At 41.4% G+C, this 27,138-nt stretch overlaps 1 protein-coding gene across 2 annotated transcripts; it reads right to left on the bottom strand.

The window, feature by feature from the left end:
- Window positions 1–127: 127 nt before the first annotated feature.
- ALG11 (ALG11 alpha-1,2-mannosyltransferase) lies at window positions 128–16,809 on the bottom strand. Of its 2 annotated transcripts, XR_009516837.1 has the most exons (5): window positions 16,731–16,809; window positions 11,457–11,687; window positions 7,222–8,153; window positions 5,553–5,643; window positions 3,905–4,040 (listed from the first exon to the last, which is right to left on the bottom strand). XR_009516837.1 is itself a non-coding variant. In XM_059996116.1 (4 exons), exons 1-4 carry the CDS (start codon window positions 16,772–16,774, stop codon window positions 3,769–3,771), a joined length of 1,479 nt encoding a protein of 492 aa, XP_059852099.1. In that variant the 5' UTR covers window positions 16,775–16,809; the 3' UTR covers window positions 128–3,768. The 2 variants fall into 2 exon arrangements, 1 of the variants encoding a protein (XP_059852099.1); XM_059996116.1 differs by lacking the exon at window positions 5,553–5,643 and having other exon boundaries at window positions 128–4,040.
- Between the last annotated feature and the right edge of the window lie 10,329 nt (window positions 16,810–27,138).

The raw sequence follows: 27,138 nt of genomic DNA on the forward strand, positions 1-27,138 counted from the left end.
CTAAGATTTTGAGTTCTTTGCTGTAAATTAGGAAGTATTCAATGTGATAAGTATGCGTATCTGCAAGGTTTTTCAACCTGCTCCAGCCCAATTCACCTTACCTATCTTACACACACCGTCACCTTAATCATGTTCTTGAGGCCCAGTTCTGATTGCTTTACTCTGGTTTTAGGCTTGGCTACATCTGTTAAATTGAAACTATTGATCAGACCTGCGTATGTCTTTAGAATAAATTTTGTTAGAAAAATCATGCGTTTTCGTAACTATGTATGATATGTCAACTTGATCATTCTTTAAATAGTACCAAGAAGTGTTATCAACCCTTAACCTCCCTTCTAAGTGTCTTGTAACAGTTATGCATGATCCGAGTGAGCACATAGCACTAGAGTATTGGAACTGATGCTTCTCCAAAGCCAAGGGTGGCCTTAATTAGGGTGGGGAAAGAGGAATAGTGGGTGAGGTAGGGCAAATCACATGGGCATAATTTGATTCTAGTAATTTGCATAGCTTCTTGTTGTGGTTTAATGGAAGTAACTTTTTAAAAAAAATTTTATTGGAGTATAGCTGATTTACAATGTTGTTAGTTTCTGCTGTACAGCAAAGTGAATCAGTTATTCATATACATATATCCACTCTTTTTTAGATTCTTTTCCCATACAGGTCACTACAGAGTATTGAGTATACTTGAGTTCCTTGTGCTATACAGTAGGTTCTTATTAGTTATCTATTTTATATATATAGTAGTGTGGGAAGTAACTTTTTCATTGTACCCATTGACACATTTAGCAGACACACCTTCACGTATTTATTTATTCATATCATAGTTCTGGAGTCTAGGGTACATTTACATAATTAAATACACAAATATTCTGAAAGCACTGATAATCACACTGGCACCTATCTCACATTTTTGTCTGTAATATGACTTTGTAAAATACCCTGAAAATTATTAAAGTGTATGAAGCTCTGTAGTATTTTATATGTCTGAAATAATATTCATTTAAAAAAATCTATTAGGGCTTCCCTGGTGGCGCGGTGGTTGGGGGTCCGCCTGCCGATGCAGGGGACGCAGGTTCGTGCCCTGGTCCGGGAGGATCCTACATGCCGCGGAGCGGCTGGGCCCGTGAGCCATGGCCGCTGGGCCTGCGCGTCCGGAGCCTGTGCTCCGCAACGGGAAAGGCCACAACAGTGAGAGGCCCGCGTACCGCAAAAAAAAAAAAAAAAAAAAAATCTATTAAACCTGACAACCTATTCTTGAGTACAAGAGGCAAAACAGTTTTGTTTTGCCTTTAAAAACTTTTTTTCTTTCTTTAAAAAAAATTCTTGGCATGTGGAGCTTGGGAATATTAGCCGTAGATAATAAATAATTCAGAATTGGGAGACTACATGAGGGGGGTGTAAAGGCACTGTACTGGGAAAAGTATCTAAGATAATAAAACCACTTCTTTAAATCTTATTTAGATATAGACTTTGTACCTATTAAATCTAAATCATATTTAGATACGAATAATTACTATACAAAGAACATGTAACATGTAGTTTGTTATGCACAACTGGAAATAAGAATGTGAATCACCACTGCTGTAGGTTCAAAACAGCATGTTTGGACCACTCAAAAGCAGTGTCTTACAGGAATTAATAGTCACTCAATTTCTCCAGGCAGACAGTAGCTGACATATTGCTTTGACATTCTTCATGGTATCAAGTATTCAGAAACAAACATTTAACACCACATTAGGAACACTGAAAGGAAACATATATGCAAATTTTCTAATGATAGGTTTGTGATAAATGAAAATCATTTTGAAGAAATGAGCTTAAAAAATGTTTTGTGGAATTTCAGAATCCTTTCTTCCTTTCCTATATCCTCTACTTTTGCTCTGTCCATTTCAATTTCTTTATCTTCAGTCCCATGATTTTCTTTGGGTAGATGGGTAGGGTGAGTGGACAATGGTAATGAATCTCACTTCAAAGACTAGCTGTAAGAAAAAGCACCGGGCTGGGGGGTCAGAACCCCCGGGTGGTAATCCTGATTTTGTCATTAAACAACTTTGTGATACTGACAGAATCAAAGTTCTTTAAATTGTTCCTGTCTGTAAAGTTGAAAATAAGAGAAAATTGGACTAGAGAATTTGTAGGGCTCCTTCCAGCTCCAATTTCCACCAGTTTTTCTTTTCTAAATTGAATACTCTCCAACACAAAGCTACTCTGGTGTGTCAGAACATCCTGGGACTCTGTTTTGGTGCTTTTTGATCTGATGACAGAAGATGGCCTGCAGACGAATCAATAATGTAATTGGAAGCAGATAACAAAGCTGGGTGGATTGATGAATGGACAAGAGGAGACTGGAAAGGAAAAATGTACCTCTTTCACATGCCCGTAACACAAAGGTGTATCAGACTGTGAAGGAGGTCAATTTACTGAACTAGAAGGAACTGATTACGTACACAGAAAATGTCAAAAGTTATAGGCTCAACAGCCATATTTGCACATGTATATATTCACTTTTCCATGCTAGTTATTCAGGATAGGAGTCCTGTTAAATTATACTGATTCCTAGTTACTGGCTTAGTAACAAGAATCTACAAAGGATCGTAATGCATTGATAAAGATAGGATTCTAGAAGACATTTACTATATATTGTTACCTTTAAAGTAACTTTTATAATTTTCAAAGTACTTTCACATACTTTCTGTGTTCCCTGTTTTCTTTACAACTATGAAAGGCAGTGAGGACAGCCATTACCATCTCCAGGTTACAGAGAAAGAAGCTGACACTCAGAAGATTAGGAAGCAGCTTTAGTGTCAAAAGGTCAGATGTTTGTAAATGATGAAGCTGAGGTCAGGTCCAGCTATTCTGCTAGTCCAGTGCTCTTTTCAAAATGCCACCTCACTATCTTACAGTGCATGATGCTGATTACAGAGACCATGTGGATGGATCCAAATATTATATCTTCAATATCAGAAAAACAACTTACCGCGATGTTCTGACTCAGACCTCTTGAATGACTTCAAAAAGCTGACTTATAGCCTCTGGGACATGAAAATGTTAAGGGATAATGAGAGGTCCAAAAAATGTACTGATAGCACTAAACATAAAACTATTTCCACAAATACCTAGTTAATGGAAAGGATTACTGGCAGTACCCTGATCTCTACATGCCCACGCACACACATAGAGCAATCACAGTGAGCCTGTCTTTTGACTACATGCTTTTAGAACATGATTAAGTCTGCTTAAAGTTTTTGTTCTTTTAAGAGGATCATTAGATAGATTCAAAAATTTTATCCACAATATTGCTTGAATTTAAACGTACCAGAATTTTTCTGTGTTCCAAAAATGTCAAAATAATTCTAAAGTACTAATCAATTATCAATCACCCATTTTTTCCCCAATATTTCCTTTTTTCTAAAAGGAAATTCTCTTTCCTGGTTTCTAAAGTAAAGTGATTTGATAAATAGTATTTTAAAAATATGGATTATACCAAAATTAAGATTGTTCATTTTTTTCTTTCAGACCCATATTTTTCAGAATTTGAGACCAAACACTAGTCTAAGATTTTTATATTTAAACTATATAAGGTTACCTTTTCCACTTAGGTAATTTTGCCTGTTTCCACTGAAATAAATACCTTGGTTATATACATACTGCTGAGGGCCTTGCTTAGACTAACTTTATTACAATAGGGAATGAGTTTAGAAAAATATTAACATATGAAGGTATCTAACCATCTTATATAAAATATCTCTAGTTTGTACAGATACGCAATTACTGAAATAACTTTTCCACAGACGTTAGGAATGTCACTTCAAACTCCTGATCGGAGAATCTGCTTACAGATGCACGAGCATTGTTCCTGATTTGGAGTCTCTTTTCCGCAGACATGGAAAGAATATGGGCCATAGTCTCAGCATAGTCTTCTTCACTTTCAGCCAGAAACCCAGTTCTCTCGCCTTGGTGAGGGACGACAATGTCGAGCTTCGGGCCCCCTGAATTGTGTGCAAGGACAATCGTGCCGGCTGCCATACACTCAACAATTCCTGAGAAACAGAAATCATGTCGTCTTTTAAGTTTCTGAATGTGTTCATAAGAACAAGGATGAGCAGAACCCTTTACAAATTTTAAGATTCACGGGCGATTTAAGTAAATGTATGTCTACAAATGCACTCGTTTAACTTCCCTGGTGAAAATAATTTTAAGTTTTTTAGTTATCAAAGCTTCATAATAATGCTACTTGTCTTTACTAAAACCGACAAGTAGAAGAATAGTCTATAAAAAGTAAATATACTGCAGATAATAAAGCAAAGAAGACTAGAGAATGTTATTAGCAAGATGGTAGATAGCTAGTGGATATTAAAAGATAAAAAGGTGTAAAAAAGATATCACAAACATTAAAAGTTGAGTATCGGTGTTTTAATCCCATCGAAAGAAAATCTCTGCTTGTGACGTTCTTCCTGATATGTGAAGCAATCCATTGGCAAAAGTGTGTATATTTTTCTTCCTATTTGTAAGATTATATTTAATGATATTCTTTTCTTGTCAAAGACTCTCACTGCAGGCAGTGCTATTTCTTGTGCCTAAGAATGTTTCTGGGGCTTCCCTGGTGGCGCAGTGGTTGAGAGTCCGCCTGCTGATGCAGGGGACACGGGTTCGTGCCCCGGTCCAGGAAGATCCCACATGCCGCTGAGCCTGCGCGTCCGGAGCCTGTGCTCCGTAACGGGAGAGGCCACAACAGTGAGAGGCCCACGTACAGCAAAAAAAAAAAAAAAAAAAAAAAAAAGAATGTTTCTGAAAGTTGCATCACTAATGACACTTCCCAAGTTCAGTGTACAGAAAGTTTCTCACATCCTATTCAAGTTAATATCAAGCACATGTGAATGCTTTAGGGTGAGGCTGTAGTACAGGATGCATAAATTTTGTCCCCAGGAAATCTGAGACAAAGCAGGTGCTGGATGGGGTTTTTTTCCTATTCCATGAGCTGTGTTAATTTTATCTTTGGTAGGCCTTATACTTGAATAAACCAGATGTCTAATCAATAAATTATTTTCATGCTCGGAATTTCCGGGTTTTTTATTATTTTTTTAGAATTTCAGGTTTTTGTACTCTAGCACAGGTTGGTCTTATTTCTTACTGTAAGAAAACTTAACAGCAATGTCACAGATTTAAGGTTTTGTTGTGTTTTTTAAGAGGGGGATGTGAGTGATTTAATTCATGGGTACTTTTAGAACCTGAAAGATAATCCCATTGCCTTTATTTTTCTAATTAAAGAATTCCTAAATAATTTGAAAATATAAAATATTCCTGAATTAGAAAAAAAGGTATCAAAAACAAAATGTTCAAATTACAGCATTAGGAGAAAACAGGAAAAAAGTAAGCCATCTTCGTGAGGCACACTAAGTAAGGCTGGTGCTTCTGTTACTGCCTGGATTTCTGGCAAATCTGAGACAACTGTGTGCCGCCCAATAGCAATGCTGAACTAAATGAAAGTTTTGATTAGTTTCTGCCAAATGATGTAGGTGAGGATATAAATTATTCTAGCCAGCCTTTCTTACCCATGTTTCAAGAGAGAACTAAGCCCTTCAGAAAATGATTTGATTTACTGTTTTCTTACTTCTCCAAAGGATGGTACAGGCTGATATCATCCTAGATGCACAGGAGAGAAGTTAAATCATTAACAACTGTTTCTGCAACACGGGCGAAATCTCTACAGAATTTTCTGCTAATGCTTTAATTTGAACTCTTATTTGAAAAATATGGACCACACCATAATATTCCGTTCCGGGCTGGATACCGTTCCTCTGGACTTTCTTGGAGGCTTTGACCTAATCAATTTTACCCTCTCCCTCTAGAATCTTCCACTTACTTCTCCCTCTCTACTGGCCCCTTCCTATCAGCCCTTAAGCTAGCTCAAACTCGTAAGAACAAAGTCTCTGTGAGGGTGTACACACACACACACACCCCCGCTCTCCAGGTCACAAGTCCGCCCCTGGCCCGTGTCTCTCCTTCCATCTCCCTCTCACAGATAACTCAGGGCCCGCGTGGGCTGCGCTCAGCGCTCCACTCGCCCCCCACCAGTGACCCTCACGCCCACTCCTCCGTCAACACTGCTCTTGCCCAGGTCGTCCCCCATGCCCTCATCTTGCCCAGTATCTGGGCAGCACTGGAACCTGTCGCCCTTTCCCTTCTTCCCTAAACCCTCACTTCCCTTGGTTTCCATGACTGCCTGGTTTCCTTCCTTCTCCTTCACTGGCTACCCTTCTGCCAACTTGTGGCCTCTCACTGTTCTCAGCCTTTTGCACTGCGGGCCTCCTGTTGCTCTACAGACTCCCCTTAGGCCACCCCGTCCACATGCACATCCACGCCCACCGGGCTGCGGTACCCACCCGGACAACTCTGCAGCCTGTCTTCCTGGGCCAGCTCCCTCTCCTTACTTCAGACTCACACGTACGAGGCCCACTGGACACACACACGTCCCTCAGCCAATTCCACTCCATGTGCTCGAAACTCAGCCCCTCACTGCCTCTGCTCTTGGAGGCCTCTGTGGGCGAAAGCCACTACCATTCACACGGCTGTCCAAACTGAACACCTGAGGCCGTTCCAGTAATGAGCACACAATAAATAAAAGAACCAAAAGGTTCTTCTGAGGAGCCTACCTGGAGACAGGGGTTCTTGGCCTTAGAGGCACAACAGAATCACCTGAGGGGCTTTCCCGAAACACCTCCACCTGGGCCCACCCAGAGATTCTGAGGTGGCTCCTCAGTGGGATTAGCATGAGGCCCAGGAATCTGAACCAGCACATTGATGGGGTTAGGTGGGGAGAGAAAATACAGCAGTGAAGAGCAGAGGCTGTCTGAATTCGAATCTGGGCTCTATCTCTTACTGTGTGACTGAACTTAGGCAAGGTCTAAACCCTCTCTGTGTCTGAGTTTACAAAATGGAAATAATCATAATACCCATTAAGTGACGTTCCAGAGAGAGTTAAATCAGATAATACTTGTAAAGACCTTGAGAGTGACCGCCACACAGTGAGTGGTCAATAAACATTAGCTATTATTATTGATTATATGTTTTACAGGGTCTCAAATGAGGAAAGCACACTTGGTGGACTCGGGGAAGAGACTGAGGACTTGCTGAAAACTTCCGGAATATTATCATTTTATCAAAATCACCTAAAATGTATATCTCATGGCACCAAACAAGTTGTTTACAGGACAAACTCACCAATCCCAAAATGCTCGTTCCACATGGTATGCAGACCAACTGTTGCTTCAGACAAGTAATTCTTTAATTCATCAAATGGAATGTTTATTTTAAATTCCACGTCTTCTTGAACTCCTAGGTCCTCAGAAAGCCTTCTCAGTTGGTTTACCCTAAGTTCATCGTCTTGGTTACGACAGCCTCCAATGAGGACAAGTTTAAGTGGAGGAAGTGACTCAGCCTCCTTTTTATTCAGCAATTTAGCAAAGGCTCTGATCTGCAAAGGATGATTCTTTTCAGGCCTGAACTGGCCGATCGAAACCAGTAAATGTCCTGAGGTTGTCTTCTCCTTGTGTAAGGGAATGTCCAGAAATGTCTGCACATCACAAGGTGGATAAACAATATTAGTGCAATTCCCAACCTTCCACAGTGAGAGAATATGGTTTAGCGTCCAAGAAGAATTGACCATGACGACATCACTGCAAGAACCAGCAAACCCATATAGAAAAGCAAATAGATAGTAGTAGATAAGCTTTACTTTGCTGAGAAAAGGATTCCTGGTGATGAAGGCTGCATTGTTAAATCTGACATTTTGATTCTTCACTACAGAGAGCATGTCCGTGCTGATGGTGGGATAATGAACATAGCTTCCAACTCGGCAACGGCCTAAATACCTAAACAGAGGAAGCGTGAAAGCATAGCCCATAGAATCGATGTAAACATCGGGAACACACTGCATCAGGGCTTCCCAGCCAAGAAAAATGGATCCCAGACTTTGGCCCAGCAGTGTGAAATGAGGATAGAGTGAATCTTCCACAAGGTAGCGCTTCCTTAATAAAACAAACTTCACTGGGCACGTTAATCTGATGTTAAATCTTCTGAAAGCACCTTCCAGTATCTGTTGACCACTGACATCAGCATCACCAGTATAAACAACATAAACTGCTTCAGGATACCTAAAACAGAAAGTAACAGTTAAGAATTTCATTAGTTTAGGTTAAAATCAGTTTAGGTTGTAGATATTTTCTCACAATCATAAAGCAGCTTATTTTTAGACTAAAAAAATGTTTTCCACTGTTTTTTACTGACTCAACTCTCTCCTGGGTCTTCCACTGCCCTACAACTAAAATGTCAGTCCTCCAAAGGAGACTTCTAGTTCTTTGCTTTTCCCTCCACTAAGAGTTTCCCTCCAGCAGACATCAACAAAATTACTGATTTATAAATGAGACATTTTCATTTTTAAGAAGTATTCAAAAATTTTGACAACTTTCTCAGCATTATAATGGTAATGAAATATTAATAAAATATTCATAAACAAAAGTTAAAATTCACTAAAGGTATCTTTAGATAGGATCATAAATGCTAAAGCATTAGTGTTTTTAATCTGAGAAATGCACAAAGGTTTTAAGCTAGACCTTGTGCCTGCATCACAATTAGATATAATTATAATGGAAATATGGAAAAGTACATTCTTACGATTTTAACACTTTGGCCTCACTCTGGCTGTGTTTATAATTATTCTGAGTCATACAGAACATTTATTAACTTACCTAGTGTGGGCTACTAGGTTCTACAGAATAAGGGATGATGGAGAGTCTTTATCCTCAAGGAGCTCAGTCCAGTGGAGAGAACAGATATATAAACAAATAATGTGCTGTGTACTGATGAAGACCCCAGGATGCTGTGATGTCTAAAGGATGAGCATCTAATCACTCCTCCCTAGCCCCCCTCCCAGCAACTAGATTGAGCCTTTTAAATGCAAAAAGGATGGTCATCTATGGCAGCTTAAAGATGGCCACAAAATCTTTGACACTTTTCCCGTTGAGAGGTGGATCTATGTCCCCTCCCCTGGAGTAACAGTGGGCTCTTGACTGCTTTTACCAATAGAATATGGCAAAAGTGACATTGTGCCAGTTTCTGGACCCAGGCTCTAAGAGACTGGCACCTTTCTACTTCACTCTAAGGGGAGACAGCTGTCATGTAAGAAGTCCTGCTATCCTGAGACCGCCACGTTGTGTGCAAGCCCAAGCTAGTACACGGAGAAGCTGCTTGGTGACAGAGATGCCTGACCCAGTCATTCCAGGCCAGGAACCAGATCTGTGAGGGAAGAAGCCTTCCGACAACTCCAGCCCCAGCTGCCATCTAACTGCAACAGTTTGAGCATGAAGGATACCAAACAGGGCCTGTCAACTTCGAAACTCTGAGAAATAATAATATATTTTTGTTTTAAGCCATTCAATTTGGGGTGGTTTATGAAGCAGCAGTAGATAAGCAGAATATCTCTGTTTAAAAACCCTCATATGGTTTTCCACAGCACTTGGAATAAAGTCTAAACTCCTCACCCTGCTCGCTCAAGCCCTGTGCACTGGGCGCCGCCTCCCTCTGGAACCCCCTGCCCCCCAACTCTCTCACTTGCTCAGCAGGGTTCAGCCAAACTGGATTCCCTTCTCTGAACAAGCCAGCCTCCTTCCAGTCTTAGGGGACGTGCAGCAGTTGCTCCCTCTGCTTTGAATTCTTTTCTCACCCTCACTGTCTTTTCATAAAGTGAGCAGGAGAGCGTATGTTTAGAACATGGGCTCTAGGAACTCAGTTCCCCTGTCTGTCAAATGAGGATAACAGTAACCACCTCGCTAGGTTGTAATGAGGACTGAGTCACCTAACACGTGTGAAACACTTCAAACCACACCCGGCAGACAGTAAAAGCTCAGTAAACGTCAGCTATTTTTGTCGGTCAGAATTTAGCTGTGCTATTTCCTCAGAGACTGTACCTAATTTACTCAGTCTAAATGGTGGAGTCACTCTCATATTACCCTATTTGAATTTCTTATATAACACTTCTCACCATTTGATATTTTCCGTTTATTATCTTGTCTCTCTCTCAACTGAAATCTAAGGTCCATAAGAGGGACTTGATCTATCTTGTTCACCATTTAAATTCAACCCCTTAGAACACTGTTTGACATTGGTTGGCCAAAAAGTTGGTTCGGGGTTTTCGCAAGATGTTACAGCGAAACCTGAACGAACTTTTTGGCCAACCCAATACATAGTAGGTCCTCCCCGCTTCCCCCACTCCCCAAATATAGGGAGACTGAATGAAAAGTGTACTGTAGCTTATGCTGAGTCAGGAAAGACTTGCAGGACTTACCTAAGGAGAAAAAGGTTATTTCAGAAAAAAAGGAACACTAGATGGAAAGGCAAGGAATCTTGAGAGGGCGTGATACTCCTAGGTCAGTATGCTGGAGCAAAGTATGTGTGAGGGGACGGGAGGGATGAGAAACAAAATGTGGCAGGAGCAAGATGAAAAAGTATCTTCTACGTCATACTAATTATTTGGATTTTTTTCTCATCAGTCAGGTAGAGGAGTAATAGGGGTTGCTGGGGAGTATGAGTACAGGTATCACAAAACTTGACCACTGCCCTCAAGGGTAATCTAGAGACAAGGCTCATGCACAGTGTTACGAGAAGGAAAGAACAGTATGGACTACAGTAGGAAGGCTTCAAGGAGGTGGGAATTAAGCTGGGATTTAAGAAAATTCTCTGGATTTAGGCAGTTATGGGAGATGGCAGAGGACACACAGGGACGGTGGTTAGAAGCCAAGAAGGGCCAAGAATGTAGACATGTAGAGCTAAGGGCATTACATGGGAAGACTCTGAAACTGAATGAAGGGCGTGTGCCAGGAAGTAGGGTCGCCATGGAAGGATAATAGTTTTCCTCATATAATGAAACAATAATGAAACCTGTATTTTGCTGTGCCTTTTCTTTTCTTGTGGGATAGGGGTGGGGAGAAGGAAGCCTAGAACATTAAAAGATGTGTAACACCAAATTCTTTCTAACATGGTAACTTACTTAAGACTATCCAACTGATAATGATATCAAAATCAGAATCAAACAGATGCTTTCAGAGAGATTATTTCCTGTGTGCCACCATTGACCGAAAGTATTCAGGTTTAAAGTGCTTCACAGTACTTGGTATATTTCTGTTTATTATTCAATCTCTTCTCCACATACTCTCTCAAGTTATCCCCACTAAATTATGCCATAAAAGGGCAGATACTTCCCCTTTCTGTTTCTTTATCATATCAAGTAAAATGCAGTAGCATATTGTAAGACAGGTTGGCATATGAGCAGTGTTTCCTTACTGAAGAATAGTTTAAAAAAGGAATCCCTGGCTATGACTAGAGAAAGATACATTCTGGGTGATGATTTTTTACAAAAATAGTAACAATATACCAAATTGTTAAGAAAGATGCATACCTACTTTTTCTGAAGAGCCCTTAAGGCACACCATAACACTCTTTCTCCTCCTCCGCCAGCGTTGCAGTAGGGATGGAAAAATGCAATCACCGTTTGATTTTTCCCAGTTTTGCTAGCTGAGCCCGACTTTTTCTTTCTCTGTAGCAGCAGTCTGATTCCCCAAAGGACACTGAGTAGACACACACATAAAACTCCACATACAACTAGCCCAGGGAAGAATAATGAATAAAAAAACCTGAAATGAGAGGGAAAGCGGGGTGAAAATGGATATAATGCCCATTAAAAAAAGGCTACAAATTAAAGTCTACTTTCACATAACTGCTTTATATATTAGCAGCAAAGAAAATTTTTATAGCTTGTGAATCTAACAAAATACTCAGTTATTAAAATTCTAATGCTACAAAATATCTAATGTCAAAAGTGCAGGTCCCCTTTAATTCCACAGCATGTTGGCAATTCAACGTACTTTTTCTTTTTAATCAGCAGTAAAAATCAATGTTGAGCCACCTTTCTCCTAACTCAGTATATGTGTTAAGGGATTAAAATAAATTTAATTATTAACCTAAACAAGATATGACTGGGAAAGGCATCTGACCCTCAAAATGACAATATGTAATCCAAAGAAATATTCCATAGTCAATATTCCACAGCTAAGTTTGGTGAGACACTAAATCATCTTTATTATCTCACTTTGCCTCAAGCAGAATTTTTTTCCTTTTTCTTTTTTGGCCTTGCCATGCGGCGTGTGGGATCTTAGTTCCCCAACCAGGGATCGAACCCTTACCCTGCAGTGGAAGCTCAGCGTCTTAATCGCTGGATGGCCAGGGAACTCCCAAGTAGAACAATTTTTGAGGGAAGGGGAATGGAGCTTAGATTTTTCCAGTTCAATTCTGAGTTTTGCATCTGATCTCTTTACATGACCCTGAAACCACTGTCTTCCCATGTGCCTCACTCCCACAGTCACTGCTGCAAGGTTCTCTATTACTGCCAGGTCGACTGAGGCTCTGCAAAGGACCCAGGCCTGTTCACCACCATATCCCAATGCCTAGCATCGTAACTGGCTGAGAAGGCAGTCAAAAAACATTTGTTGAATGAATACAAAATTTTATTACATCCTCAGATGTCTTTATTTTTTGCGGGGGGGGCGGTGTTTCCATACGACAAATGTGTCATACCGAAATGCAAGACTTTTAATAATAGAAACCATTATCTTGGCTTTCTCACAACCTTATGAAACAGTACTTCATGTGTGTAAGAATTTTTTTTTAACATCTTTACTGGAGTATAATTGCTTTACAATGGTGTGTTAGTTTCTCCTCAGATGTCTCTTAAATTATGTTAAATCGTTTTTTCAAGGTATGGTTTTCTCATAGGGTTGGCTAATATAGCTGGTACCTAACAATTTTTTTTAATACGCTGCCTACCCTTTATAAAGGATTTGAGGGGCCTATAAGACATAAAAACAATACTAAAACTTAAATAATGAAAAGTCAAGACCAGGGAACGTATATGGTTAAAGTATGTTGGGGCGTGGGGAGGGGAGTGGAGACGGGGGTGGAGGGCACAGAGATGCAAGCTCTAAATTTGTACACAGTAGTGAACAGCAGATTGGGTTCTGGGCTGCTTAGTGACCAAACCAAATAGGGGGATATTCTGTGTAGTTACATGGTTTTCATTGTCCCTAAGTAGAAAACATACAAATTCTTTAGAGGAATAAATATTTTATTGATATTTAGTTTTGAAATAAATTTCTCATGCGGGATTTCTTATTGTGAACAAGTCCATTACTTGATGATTTGGTCTCAGGACACCTTTATAAATCTTATAAACTGCTGAGGACTCCATCCAGTTTTTGTCTACATCAGGTTTCTCAACCACAGCACTACTGACATTTTGGACCAGATAATTCTTTGTTGTGTGCATTATAGAATGTTTAACTGCATCCCTGGTCTTGACACACTGGATGCCAGGAGCATCCTCCCAAACAGGACAATCAAAAATATCTTGAGACACTGCCAAATGTCCTGCAGGGGCAAAATCACCTCTGACTGAGAACCACTGTTACACTGATTATATCTACCAATATTTAACATATTAGACATTAAAACTGAGAAACTTTTTAAAAATTATGAATCCATTAAAGAAATAAATCCATTATATAACATAAACATATTTTTATTTTAAAAAACTTATGTTTTCTAAACCAAAATAAGTAGTAAGGAGGGTGTCACTGTTTTTAATGTCTGGCTTAACAGAAGACAGTGGCTTCTCATATGTGCTTCTGCATTCAATCTGTAACGATATGTTGTTCTGGTTCAAGTATACGAAGAAAACCCAGGCTCACTCACATATGTAGCAGGAAAAGAGAGGAGTATTTTTAAATGGCCTATTCTGGCTACTAATATTCTTCTGTAATACTATACCGAATCAGACAAGTGGCAATTTCTTAATAGTCAATTGCAACATGGAATCTGAAACCCTATCAATGCCCTTTCCATGCTCTGTTACACTGAAATCTATTGGTTTATCTTGCCCTTTGAATGGAACTTTTCTGCATGTGTGATTTTGTAACACTGTGACTTATTTGGGCAATATTGGTTCACGAGTAATGGAGAGTTTCCAAATGTTGACACATTTCTTTATACAATACCCCAAAATCACACTTGTTAAGATTACTACCCATCTCATCAGAAAAAATCTTTTAAGCATTGGAAAATGGTCAAGGTCAGAATGGCAGATACAAGTTTCCCAAAATTCTAACTTTCACGTGAAAACTCAAACTTTTATCATTAGCAACAAATTCTGTCACTTGTTTTCTTTGTTTCTGTTTTGTTTTTTTTTTTGGCCGCACACACAGCTTCCAGGATCCCCGACCAGGGATTGAACCTGTGGCCCCTGCAGTGGATGCACAGAGTTCTAACCACTGGACTGCCAGGGAATTCCCAGTCACTTGTTTTCTTTGAAGTAACAGGGTCAATCATTCATTTTCAAGAAAATATCTACTAAATACCCAAGTCAGTTTGTCTGTCAGTCGGTCTTTCAAATAAAAACTGTGTCCTGTAAAAAGTAGGTGTCTAATTCAACTTGCAATGTAGACAATCATACTAGAGGTTTTCCTTGAGATAACCATTTTACTTTGGTATGTCGAAGTGCTTTATGTGTTCCCCCCATTTTGTCATACAGAATATTAAAAAGATATGTACTCGGGCTTCCCTGGTGGCGCAGTGGTTGAGAGCCCGCCTGCCGATGCAGGAGACACGGGTTCGTGCTCCAGTCCGGGAGGATCCCACATGCCGCGGAGCGGCTGGGCCCGTGAGCCATGGCCGCTGAGCCTGCGCGTCCGGAGCCTGTGCTCCGCAACGGGGGAGGCCACAACAGTGAGAGGCCCGCGTACCGCAAAAAAAAAACAAAAACAAAAACAAACAAACAGAAAAAGATATGTACTCAAGGGTTGAGATTTAAGAAAATTAATAATTTTTACTGCTTCATCAAGGACATTCTTAGCAAGTGCATGGAGGTGAAACACAATGACTGCTAGTACAGTTTGATGTCACTGCCTTGATTTGTGCTAAGTAACAGTTTTATCCACCATTACTTTTGCACTATCAGTGCAAATGTCAACAAAATGAAAGAGGCAAACGTTATCCCAACATTATTATAAAAATAATTTTGACCTTGAGGACCCACTGAAAGGGGCTTGGGGATTTGCAGGGGTCTATGGACCACACTTTAAGAACCACTGCTGTGAAGGATGAAGAGAGCTTGACAGAAGTGGTAAGATTGGCCACTTAATGTTTGGAATATATCAGTTCATAAAAGCCATATTATCTTGAATAGTTAGCTTTCTCAGGACAAGACAAAAAGTCTGTTTAATTTAAAATGTAGCTGACTCACAGAATCCAAAGATTTTTATGACATTTCCTTCAAATGACTTAAGTGGGAAAATAAATGTGATAGGATTTTCAAACTGAACTATTCAACTGAAAATCAGAAAAAAAAAATCATATTAATGACTAAAATTGAGCCAGTCCTTTGTTTTGAGTTTGTTAGTTTCAAAGATACACATACAGGTTCTATAAAGAAATTTATTAAACATCCTACAGTATTTGCACATCAAAATCAACCATTTTAGAATTTGTTTAAATATAACTAAAATGTGTGCCATTAAATATTTACTCATATTTAAACACAAGACTTTGAAAAGGTAACTGTAACCAACAGTGAATCATTCCATTCAGCAAACTTTTATTTAGTCATTATTATGTGCAAAGCAGGGAGTTCGGGATATTTCAAATGGCAGGGAAGAATATGAACGCTCTGAAAATACTTTCCTGTTCCAATGATTTAAATAATCATTACAGAACTTGAAGTAGAGGGGGCAATAATGAAGAAATAATACCTGAATTTTGGAGAGAATACATATACACTGCTATTCAGGATGCTATCGTATTAATGATAAAATTTCAACCTGAACAAAAATATGTAGGTGTTAAAAGAGCTGTGTAGGTGGAATATACTAGGTCTTCTGTTTTACTAGTGTAAGTCAACACATGTAAAATACAGTAGTATTACAACAACAAATGTGGAAGAAAGGTCTGGGAGTTTTTTCACCAAAATGTTAACAATAGTTATCTCTGGATGGTAGCATTCCTGGAGACTTCTGTTTTGCTCATTTATTTCCTAACTTTTTTACAAGAAACAACGTATTACCTATGCAATGACGACAAGGTAGAAATATTTTATATAACTATTCTTACATCAATCAGAAAAGAAATCAATGGAAAATCAAGAAGAGAATTCAACATAAACTTGACATTTAAATGACATATGCTAACAATGACAGTTCTGGTGAGTGAAAGAAGACAAACTAAGACAAGAAAAAGGAAGACCCGGTTTCTTCTTCACCAAAAAGAACATGATAGATTGGAAAATGATTCGTGGCTCAACCATAAAGGAAAATGAGGAATGAATGCGAATAACTTATGACAGACGAATAGGAGTGCGAATAAGAGAAAGAAAAAGCTAAAGCCGGGAGGGAAACTCGAGCCCTCAGCCAGCAGTGGGGCAGGGAAAGAAAACGCGGTAAACTGAGTCTTTAACGCAGCCTCTTTGTCTATCTAGAAGACCCCAAAGGGAGAGGAAACCGTCACTGGCCTTGAGAAAATAGCTTAGACTCGTGACAAGCAAAGCCCTTCCTCTCAAACATTAGTCGCACTGGGAGGACAAATACAACTGCGGCACGGAAAACGCCTGCGAGCCCACACCACCCGCTCCTCACCTCAATAACTCGCCCAAGCACCAACCCCTTGCGGCGACCGCCATCTTCCGCCGACCCACGATCTCGGGAAGCGCTTCGTTGTTCCTCTTCTCTATTGGCTCCTGAGGAAACGTTCGGTCACCCCCGCCCACACAGGGGCGATTGTGCATTTCAATTGGTTGCTAGTAGTAGCTTCCCACGGCCTTCCAGCCAATCGAATCTCCCGCGGGGGTGGAGAAGTTTTCGGCGTGGCGTACTCTGGCCCGGCCCCCCGTGGGCGGAGCCACAAGGGGGTTGGGCATGGGGAGGGCGTGGCCTGTGATGGACAGCCGGCGCTCCCGCCCTCGGCCCCTCCCCCACTGAAGACCCCGCTCTGGCGCCCCCGCCCCCAGTCTTAGCGCCTGCTGCCCGTTGGAGACCAATGGGAGGCTCATGCGCGTCTCAGATCGATTTTCCAGGTGCGGAGTTCACTCCCGCAGCTGCTGTGGCATTTCGGACCCGCGGCGCCCTGGAGCCCGGCGCGGCGCTCCAGAGGGAGCTGCGCAGAGCGGACCCGAAGCCGGCCCTCGCCACGCCGCACCTTCCCAGCCGGCGGTGGTCGAGCCTTGGGATCTGCATCCCCCGCCCTGGTCTACGCGGCTCGCCCTCCCTCCTTTTCTCTCCGGCGCACGCCCGAGGCTGAAGACCTCTGCGCACCGGCCCGTGAGGTAGCGGAGACCCGGCAGGGGGGACGGGTCCGCCTCGCCTGGGTTTCAGCTCGGCCGAGGACTCTCGGGCACCGGCAGGCCCGTCTCCGGGTGTGGGTGAGGGTTCCCGGCCCACCCTCCCCTCTGGGGCGCAATGGCGCGCAAGTTTGAATTAGCAGGTGTGATGAGGGCTGACGATTCCTCGTCTGAAATGCAGGTGTCGGTTCGGGTTAGAACCAAACCACGAGGGTGCCATCCACTGCGCGCTCTTCTTCTCCCGGGGTTTTAACATCGCGCTTCTCCTCCCCTGACCAGGTGACCTTGGGCTCTGGGCTGCATCACAGAAGAAATTAGTTCCTCCGGGAGATGAAGCCACAGCAGGAGAGACAGATTACAGATCGTGAAAAGGCAAGTCGGAGAGTGAGTTTCCTTCCTGGGGCTCTGTGTGCGCACACCTGCCTGGAGGACCTTTCGCGCCCGCCCGCGGTCCTTACTGGGTTCCTTGGTGTGCGCGGGGGAGGCCCGGCGCGTGGTTTGTTAGAATACCCTTTAGGAAGGGCATGCTATTAACTGTTTTTCAGAACAGTTTAAAACGCACCACTTTTCTGTTCGTCTGCTGTTGAGAAGTTTGATGCTGGAGAGGTAAAGTGAGAGTTGAGTTGCTGTGTAAGATCCCTGATTGGTCAGTACGATTAAATTAGCTACCTTGAAAAGTTATTCAAGAGTTGGTGCATAGACCCCTTTATGATCTATCCAGGTCCTGCAACGGTTGTTTGTTTGTTTTTTTGTTTGTTTTTGAAGAACTATTTGAGTTCATTTAAATCATGCAAGTAATACATTAGTGCGGCCTCTTAAAATGCAAATAGTACAGAAATATTTAGCACGAAAAGCAGATCCATTTTCCAGTCTTTTTCTGCTCATGTACATGTGTCTTCATCCATTCAGCAAATGCTCATTGAAAACTTGATATTTTTCAGGCACAGTTTTGAAACGCACAGTGGTGTTAACATGTATCTATCGTGTTAATGCTTATCTATATCTCCAGAGAAATCTTTAGGTTCTTGTGTGTGTGGTTTTAGAATATTTGCTTGTTTTACATAAATGAGATCATGTAGTGTGTATTCTCCAACCTTTTTTGTTGTTGTTGTTATTTTTATTTATTTTGGCTGCGCCGGGCCTTAGTTGCGGCGCGCGGGATCTTTTTTTATTTAGTTGTGGCATGCAGACTTCTTAGTTGTGGCATGCATGTGGGATCTAGTTCCCCAACCAGGGATGGAACCTGGGCCCCCTGCCTTGGGAGCACGGAGTCTTACCCACTGGACCACCAGAGAAGTCCCCCTCCAACCTTTTTTTCCCCCAATTTAACAATATATTTTGGAGATTTTTTATGCTGGTACATAAGCAACTGTGTTACTTAGTTTCACCTCCGCACAGTACGGATGCACCATAGTGTATTTATTCTTTTCTCATGGGTGGACATTCGGGTTGCTTCTGTTTTGACCCCCTCACAAGCCATACTGTAGTGGACATCCTTGTATGTGATTTTTCATGCTGACCTTTGAGTATTTCTCTAGGATAGGTCCCCAGGCCAGGATTGCTGGTCTGAAGAGTAGCCTGTGCCTTTTCTACAGATTTCAGAAATCAATTCGACAACATTATTGTGTGCCTTTTTGGGGTGAAATTCATCTAGGCCCTGGTGGCGTAGAAGTGAAAGATAAATGGATTAATGGATGGACAGAGAGAGGCTGGTCAGTAGATGATTCTTCGTGGGATGACTCTGCATTTAATGGAGGAGCTGGGAGAGCACCTGTGAGGGAGGGGCAGCTTGTATGGAAGAGGAGACTCTTCCAGCCCCCTGCCGTGCCCCCATCTCTCTGCCCAGCAGAAAAATCCTTATCTTTCCAGATCAAGCTCAAGACCTGCCTCTTCTTGACACTGTGTAACTGCCTCTGCTCATGCCACACCTCACCCTCTTCTGGATTCCTTTGATAATGGTATTAGCCAACATTATTGAGCTTACTTTGTGCTGGACACTGTATTGAAGCACTTTATATTCCTCCAGGTACACTCAGTTAATCCTCACAAAACCTTTTGATGTAGGTATTTTCTTGTCATCACCATGTATTCAATAATTTTTTTAGTACAGGCATACCTTGGAGATACTGTGGGTTCAATTCCAGACCATGACAGTAAAGCAAACAGGCACTTTTTGGTTTCCCAGTGCATATAAAAGTTATGTTTACACTATACTGCAGTCTATAAAGTGTCCAATAGCATCATGTCTAAAAGAAAATGTACATATCTTAATTTAAAAGTAACTTTATTGTTAAAAAATACTAACCATCATCTGGGCCTTCAGTGAGTTGTAATCTTTTTGCCAGTGTGGGTCTTGCCACTACCAACTAAGAATTGTCACTCACCACGTGGTTCTACAAGAATGAAGTCACTGGCCACTGCAGTTACGGACCTTCAGCACACCCTGAAAGGAGTTAAGGGCCGAGGCAGGAGATCAGGAATGAGGTACTCTGTGCTTTGGGAAAAACTGGCGGAACAGGCCTTCAGATAGTTAGATATTTTCAAGAGATTTTATGAGCCCAATTTCTTGTATCTTCTCATATCTAGAAAAGCACTAAAATCATTAATGGAGACCTCTGCTCCTCGTGACTAGCAGCAACCTTCTGCCAAAAGGTCTGCTTGATTGCATGCATCTCCCCTTCACTAAAATCGTATATATACTGACTCCCCCCCATCCTCCCACCTCACCCCACCCCCTCACCTTCGGTCAATACCTCATTGTGGATGGCTGCTGACTGATCACATGGTGGTTGCTGAAGGTAGGGGTGACTACTGCAATTTCTTAAAATAAGACAGCAGTGAAGTTTGCCACATTGGGACTTCCCTGCGGTCCAGTGGTTAAGACTTTGCCTTCCAATGCAGGGGGTGTGGGTTCAATCCCTGGTCGGGGAGCTAAGATCCTATGTGCCTCGCGACCAAAAAACATGAAACAGAAGTAATGTTGTAACAAATTCAGTAAAGACTTTAAAATGGTCCACATCAAACAAATCTTAAAAAAAAAAAAGTTTGCCACATCGATTGACTCTTCCTTTCGTGAATGATTTCTCTGTAGCATGCAATGCTGTTTTTTTTCTCTTTATAAATTTTATTTATTTATTTATTTATTTTTGGCTGCGTCAGGTCTTCGTTGCTGCTCGCGGGCCTTCTCTAGTTGTGGCGAGCAGGGGACTACTCTTTGTTGCAGTGCGTGGGCTTATCGTTTCAGTGGCTTCTCTTGTTTCGGAGCACGGGCTCTAGGCACACGGGCTTCAGTAGTTGTGGCACGCAGGCTCAGTAGTTGCAGCACACGGGCTTGGTTGCTCTGCGGCATGTGGGATCTTCCTGGACCAGGGCTCGAACCCATGTCCCCTGCATTCTTAACCACTGCGCCACCAGGGAAGTCCCTGACCTCACTTCTTACCTCGAGAAAATTGACACCACTGTGTGTAATTTTCTTCAACTTTCTGCCTATCTCTACGCATCTTCTCCCCAAATTTTGTTTAGATCTACAGTCTGTTTTCAGTTGCTCATCTCTAGTCTCAGGAGGCCCACCTTCCTTTCAAGGTTCTCTTCTCTCCCTGTGGCCTTGACCCCTGCCCCTTCCTCTCTGCCTGTTCTGGAGCCTTTTACTGGTTTGATCAGGTCTTGTTTTGTCTTTTCTTCGCATCTAGTCTTTCCCTCTCTCCGCAGACTTGTCCCCTTCAGCTTATAGAGTCGTCCACCTGCCTTCATTCTGAAATCTCTCATTGCCTCGTGTCTCCCACTGGCTGTTGTACTACTTCTCCCTCTCCTTCTTCCTCAGTCTTTCAGAAAATGTCATCTGCACTTGCTTGTTTCCATGCCTCCACTCACTTTAATATTTCCCCTTCATTATTTTATTAGTTATTGAATAGAAAAGAAATAATATATAAACACACATGCATAGTTATAAAGCATTAATGAGATAGAGAACACCTGTGAACCTACCACCTGACTGAAGAACAAGAGTATTATCAATGCCACGGCTTCTACCCAGCTATTCCCTCCTCGCCTTCTTGTGTGACCTGTAGAAATACCCCTTGTCGAGGTAACCACCGTCCTCAATTCTGTGTTTGTTGTAACCTAGCTTTTTTGTGTGTATACGAAGTTTTATCACACATACGTGAATGTCTGAGCTATACATTATCTAGTTTTGCTTGTTTCTGAGCTTTGTGAAAATGATATTATAGTGTGTTTAGTCTTCTGGGACTTGCTTTTCCCACTAGAACATTATATTTCTAAGATCCGTTGCTGTGCAGTGTGCCATTGTGGGAATGCAGCACAGTTTATCCATTCTCCTTGAAGGCTATGTGGTGCTTTGTAGGTTTTTTGCAGTCTATCCACTTCTGTTGCCTCACCACTCTTCTGAAACCTTTTTTGTTTAGGCTTCCATGAATGCCAAAGGCATATCCTCTCTAATTCTTATTTTAATGGCCTCTCTACTACATTTTTTTTTTAAAAAAATAGCTAGATTGAGATATAATTCACATACCGTACAATTCACAGGTATGTGCAATCATCATCACAATCAATTTGAGGACATTTTCATCACCTGAGAAAGAAATCCTGTACCCTTTAGCCATCACACCCCATTTCCCCATAACGCCCATGCCTAAGCAACCACTATGCTACTTTCTGTCTCTATAGATTTGCCTGTTGTGAACATATCATGTAGATGACTCTTTCTCTTCTTCCTGAGCTCAGGGGGAAAACTTTCAGCCTTTTACTATTAAGTAGGATGTTAGCTGTGGGTTTTTCATGCTCTTTATCAGGTTGAGGAAGTTCCCTCCAACTCCTAGTTTGTTGAGTGTTTTTATATGAAAGGATTTTGGATTTGGTCAAATGCTTTCTCTGTGTCTATTGACGTGATCATATGTCTTTTGTTTTTTATTCTGTTGATATGGTGAAGTACTTTAATTGATTTTTAGTTGTCAAGCCAAACTTGGATTCCTGGGACAAATCCTCCTTGGTCACGTAGTCTTTTTTTTTTTTTTTTTAATATGTTGTTGGATTTGGTTACCTACTATTTTGTAGAGGAATTTTGTGTCCATGTTCATAAGAGATACTGGTTTGTAGTTTTCTTGTGATGTCTTTTCTGGTTTTGGTATCAGTATAATACTTGTCTCAGAATGACTTGAGAAGTGCTTCCTTCTTATAAATGTTTGATAGAATTCAATGTTGAAGCCATCTGAGCTTGAGCTTTTCTTTTGGGGAAGTTTTTTTTATTTTTGCTAATTGAATATCTTTTCTTGCTACAGATTGATTCAGAGTATCTATTTCTTCTTGAGTCAGTTTTGGTAATTTGAGTCCTCCTAGGAATTTGTCCATTTCATTTAAGGTATCTGTTGGTATACAATTGTTCATGGTATTCCCTCATAATCCTTATTTCTGTAAGATAAGTGATAATCATCTTTCATTTCTAATTCTAATAATTTTAGTCTTCTCTCTTTTTTCTTGATCATTCTAGCTAAAGGTTTGTCAATTTCGTTGGTCTTTTCAAAGAATCAGCTTTTGGTTTTGACAATTTCCTCTGTATTTCTATTCTCTGTTTTTCGCTATTCCACTCTAACCTTTATTATTTTCTTTTGGGTGCGTTGAATTGTGTTCTCTAAAAGATATGTTGAAGTCCTGAGTCCTGGTACCAGTGAATGTGATATTATGTGGAAATAGGGTCTGCTGCAGATCTAATTAGTTACATTAAGTTGAGGTCCTACAGCATTATAGTGGGCCCTGAATCCAATCACTGAATTTGTTATACGGACACCATGTGAAGACACAGAGAAGAGAAAGCCATATGATTACAGAGACTGATTGGAGTGATGCCTCCATAAACCAAGAAATGCTAAGGATTGCCAGCAACCACCAGGAGGTAGGAGAGAGACATGGAACAGATTCTTCTTCAGAGTCCCAAAAAGGAAAATCTTGATTTCTAGCCTCTAAAACTGTGAGAGACTGAATTTCTAATACTCAGTTTATGGTATTTTGTCACAGTCCTAGGACACTGATGCACCTTCTTTCTGCTTGCTTTAGGTTTAGTTTAGGCTCCTTTTTCCAGTGTCTTAGGCAGAAGTTTAGATTATTGACTTGAGATCCTTCTTCCTTAATGGAGGCATTCACAGCTATAAGTTTCTTTCTAAGCACTGTCTTACCTGCATCCCATAAGTTTTGGTATGTTGTGTCTTCATTTTCATTCATCTCAAAGTATTTCCTAATCTTTTGATTTCTTCTTTGACCCACTGGTTATTTAGGAGTGTGTTGTTTAATTTCCACATATTTGTGAGTGTCCTATATTTGTTTCTGTTACAGATTTCTGATTCCATTGTTGTCAGAGAATATACTTTGCATTATTTCTATTATTTTAAATGAATTGAGGTTTGTTTTAGGATCTAACATATGGTGTAGCCTAGAGAGTGTTCCATGTGCACCTACCTGGAAAGAACGTGTATTATACTGTTGTTGGGTGGAGGGTTCTGTAGATGTCAGTTAGGTCTAGTTGGTTTATAGTGTTCATGTTTTCTATCTTGTGATTCTGATATCAATTCTAATGTGTGGGTTTTTTCCCCTATACCAAGCAATTCTCAGGTACCAGCTGGGTGTCCTATAATTTAACTCAATTCTGAAACTGTCTCTCTGGAGATAGCATCAGATCCCACAGGTTAAGGGCTCAGTCCTGCAAGACTGGCCCCTTCGCCCACCCACTTCAGACACCAGTCACAAGTCCAGGTTGCCACCTGTGCTTGTGACCAGCCGGCTACAGATCAGAGGTTCCAGTAACCCCCTCTTGGGGTTTAATTTGCTGAGGGAGCTCACAGAACTCAGAAACATTTACTTATTAGATTGCCAGTGTGTTATAAAAGTTTACAACTCAGGAATAGCAAGATGGAAGAGATGCATTCGGCAAATTATGTGGGAAGGGGCACAGAGCTTCCATGCTCTCTCTGGTCATGCCACTCTCCCCAAGTCTCCACGTGGTCACCAACCTGGAAACTCTAGAAGACTAGTCCTTCCGGGTTTTTATGGAGGCACGAACGATTAAATCATTGGCTGTTGGTGACTGAACTCACTCTCCAGCCACTCTACCCTCCCCAGAGGTCTGGGTGGGACTGAAAGGTGTAACCCTGTAATCACCTCCTTGGTTCCCCTGGCAACCAGCTCCTATCCTTTGGTGATCTAGGGTCTTTCCAGAAGTCACCTCATTAGCCATAACAAAAGACACCTTTTTCATCACTTTGGAAATTCCAAGAGTTTTGGAAACTCTGTGCCAGAAAGGGAACAAAGACCAAATATGTGTTTCTTATTATAAATACTATCACATATTTCCTGGTTGATCTTCTGCCTAGTTTTTGTCAGTTATTCAACGTGGATGTGAAGTATCCAGCTATTACTGTTGAATTGTCTTTCTTTCCATTTCTGTCAGTTTTTGGTTCATCTATGTTTGTATTCTGTTTTTAGATGCATATATTTATGACTTTTATGTCTTCCTGATGGATTGACTTTTATCATTATAAAATGTACCTTTGTTTCTGATAACAGTATTTGTTTTGAAGTCTATCTTGTTTGATATTAGTGTCGACAAAAAAATTAGTCAATAATTGACCTAAGAAAGAAATGGAGAATTTTATTTGAGCTAACCTGAGGTTTCTAACGCGGCAGACAGTCTCTGACAGAGCTCTGAGGCCTGCTCTAACCATTAGAGGTCAAAGCACAGTCGTGTGTAAGTTTTTGAGGCAAAGGTTATGTCAAATGACAGAATATTGACAGTTTACACAATCCAGATCTGCATTTACAAAGCAAGTAGTGGGTCATCATGACCCCTCGGAAGATGAAGAAGGAAGGTTATCTCCTAAGGAGTCGTGACCCCTCACAGGATTAAGAAGGAATGGTATCTCCTACCGGTTAACGCAGACACACAACACACACCAAAGGGGAGGGAGGAGGCCCACACCGGCAGAGAACAATTTTATGTTTTAAACTTTTCTTGTCTTGCCATAAGATACGAGTTTTGTTTTGTCATTAGCAGAGCCACACCAGCTTTCTCGTGGTTGCCTTATGATGGCTGCTAGGACCCCGACCCCCTAATTCATGCTGTGCACAGCAGAAATGGGGAAGGAGTGAGGACAAACCCGCCCTCTCTTTGAACGATTCTCCTCAGGAGCCCTGACAAACAACTTTTTCTTATATTTCATTCGCCAGAACTTTGCATCCGTTTTCAACATTTTAAAATTAGAAGATTTTTAATGTGTAAAACTCTGGCTACTTCCCTTCTCTTGGAAACTCTGGTGACCCCAGGCCATTTGACGGGAGCTGGGAGAAGCTGCCTCTTTTAGGTGTAGCATGAGCTCTCCCTGTGGCCACAAACCCTACCCAACCTGTCATGCTCATGTGGGTCAGTGCCTGCTCTTGGTAGTGTTAAAAAACTGAGTAAATTTGAAGTGGCTGGCATCCTGCCTAGCACTAGAAGTCCGCTCCAAGGAGCAGTGGTACAAAATGGAAGGCTCTTATAGGTGGAAGGATGGGGCATGAAGGTATTAGCCAAAAAAAGGTGGGGGGGGGGTATTATTTTGGGCCAGGACATATTTGTCGGGGGTGGGGGGTGGGGGAAGGGAATGGCAGGGATCTTTATCATGCAGATTATCTCACTAGTCTTGATTAGGAAATTTCAGATTGACTGTTTTAAAGGTCACCTTTCTGAGAGGGGTTGAAACTACAATTAAGTCTTGATTTGCTGCAGTGGGGGGCAAATGACTGCATTTGAGGCTTGTTATTTCGGGGTTTTCTTTGAATTTTGTATAATTTATTTTTTTATACAGCAGGTTCTTACTAGGGGGCTTGTTATTTCTTTTTAACTGTAGTATTTGAGCCTAGACTGCTGGCTTGGAGGAAAAAAGGAATGAGTAAGTGAAGGAGGAGAGAGCCAGCTTTGCATGGGGCGCCTTCTGAATGTTGGATATCTGTCTGAAAGTTTAGCAGTCCATGTTTGATAGCAAGCAAATAAAGTAAGCTGTTTTTGGTACGCTCTGTCATTTCATTCATTCAGCAAATAGTCATTGAGAAACTTTAACACACAAGCACTGTTTTCGTGCTGGGTATATAGCGGTGAGTGAAGAAAATAGACAGTTCCTACACTTGTGAAACTTACATCCTAATTGGGGAGTTAGTAAACAAATCGACAAAATATATGTTATTATATCAGGCAGTAGTTGAGCACTCTGGAGAAAAATAAGTAGGAAAGGACCATAGGAAGTGGGAATGTTTGAAACTGTACCCAGGATAGTTGAGGAGGCCCCTGAGAAGGTGACATTGGAGCAGGGACATTAGGAGAGGAAGTGAGTCGTCTGGACACAGGGGTTTGGGGCAGGGATATTTGTAAGCAGGGGGTGCAGTCGGGACAAAGGCCCTGAGGCAGGAGCGTGCCTTTGTGCCAGGACCAGCAGCACCAGAATGGTCTTCGCAGAGGAGTGAGCCGTGTGAGGATAGGCTGAAAGGGAGAGGGAGGGGCCAGCTCCACAGTTCTTCTAGGTCATTGTGAGGATTTTAGGTTTTTCTCTAAGTACGTGAAAACCCCCTGGAGGGTTTTTAGGGGAACCTCATCATTTCCACCTTAAGAGGGTTCCTCTGGCTTTTGTTTTGAGAATTGACTTTAGGAGGTAAAAGCAGAAGCCAGGAGGTCC

This window comes from Delphinus delphis, chromosome 18, assembly GCF_949987515.2.
Source record: "Delphinus delphis chromosome 18, mDelDel1.2, whole genome shotgun sequence".
Lineage (NCBI taxonomy): Eukaryota > Metazoa > Chordata > Mammalia > Artiodactyla > Delphinidae > Delphinus > Delphinus delphis.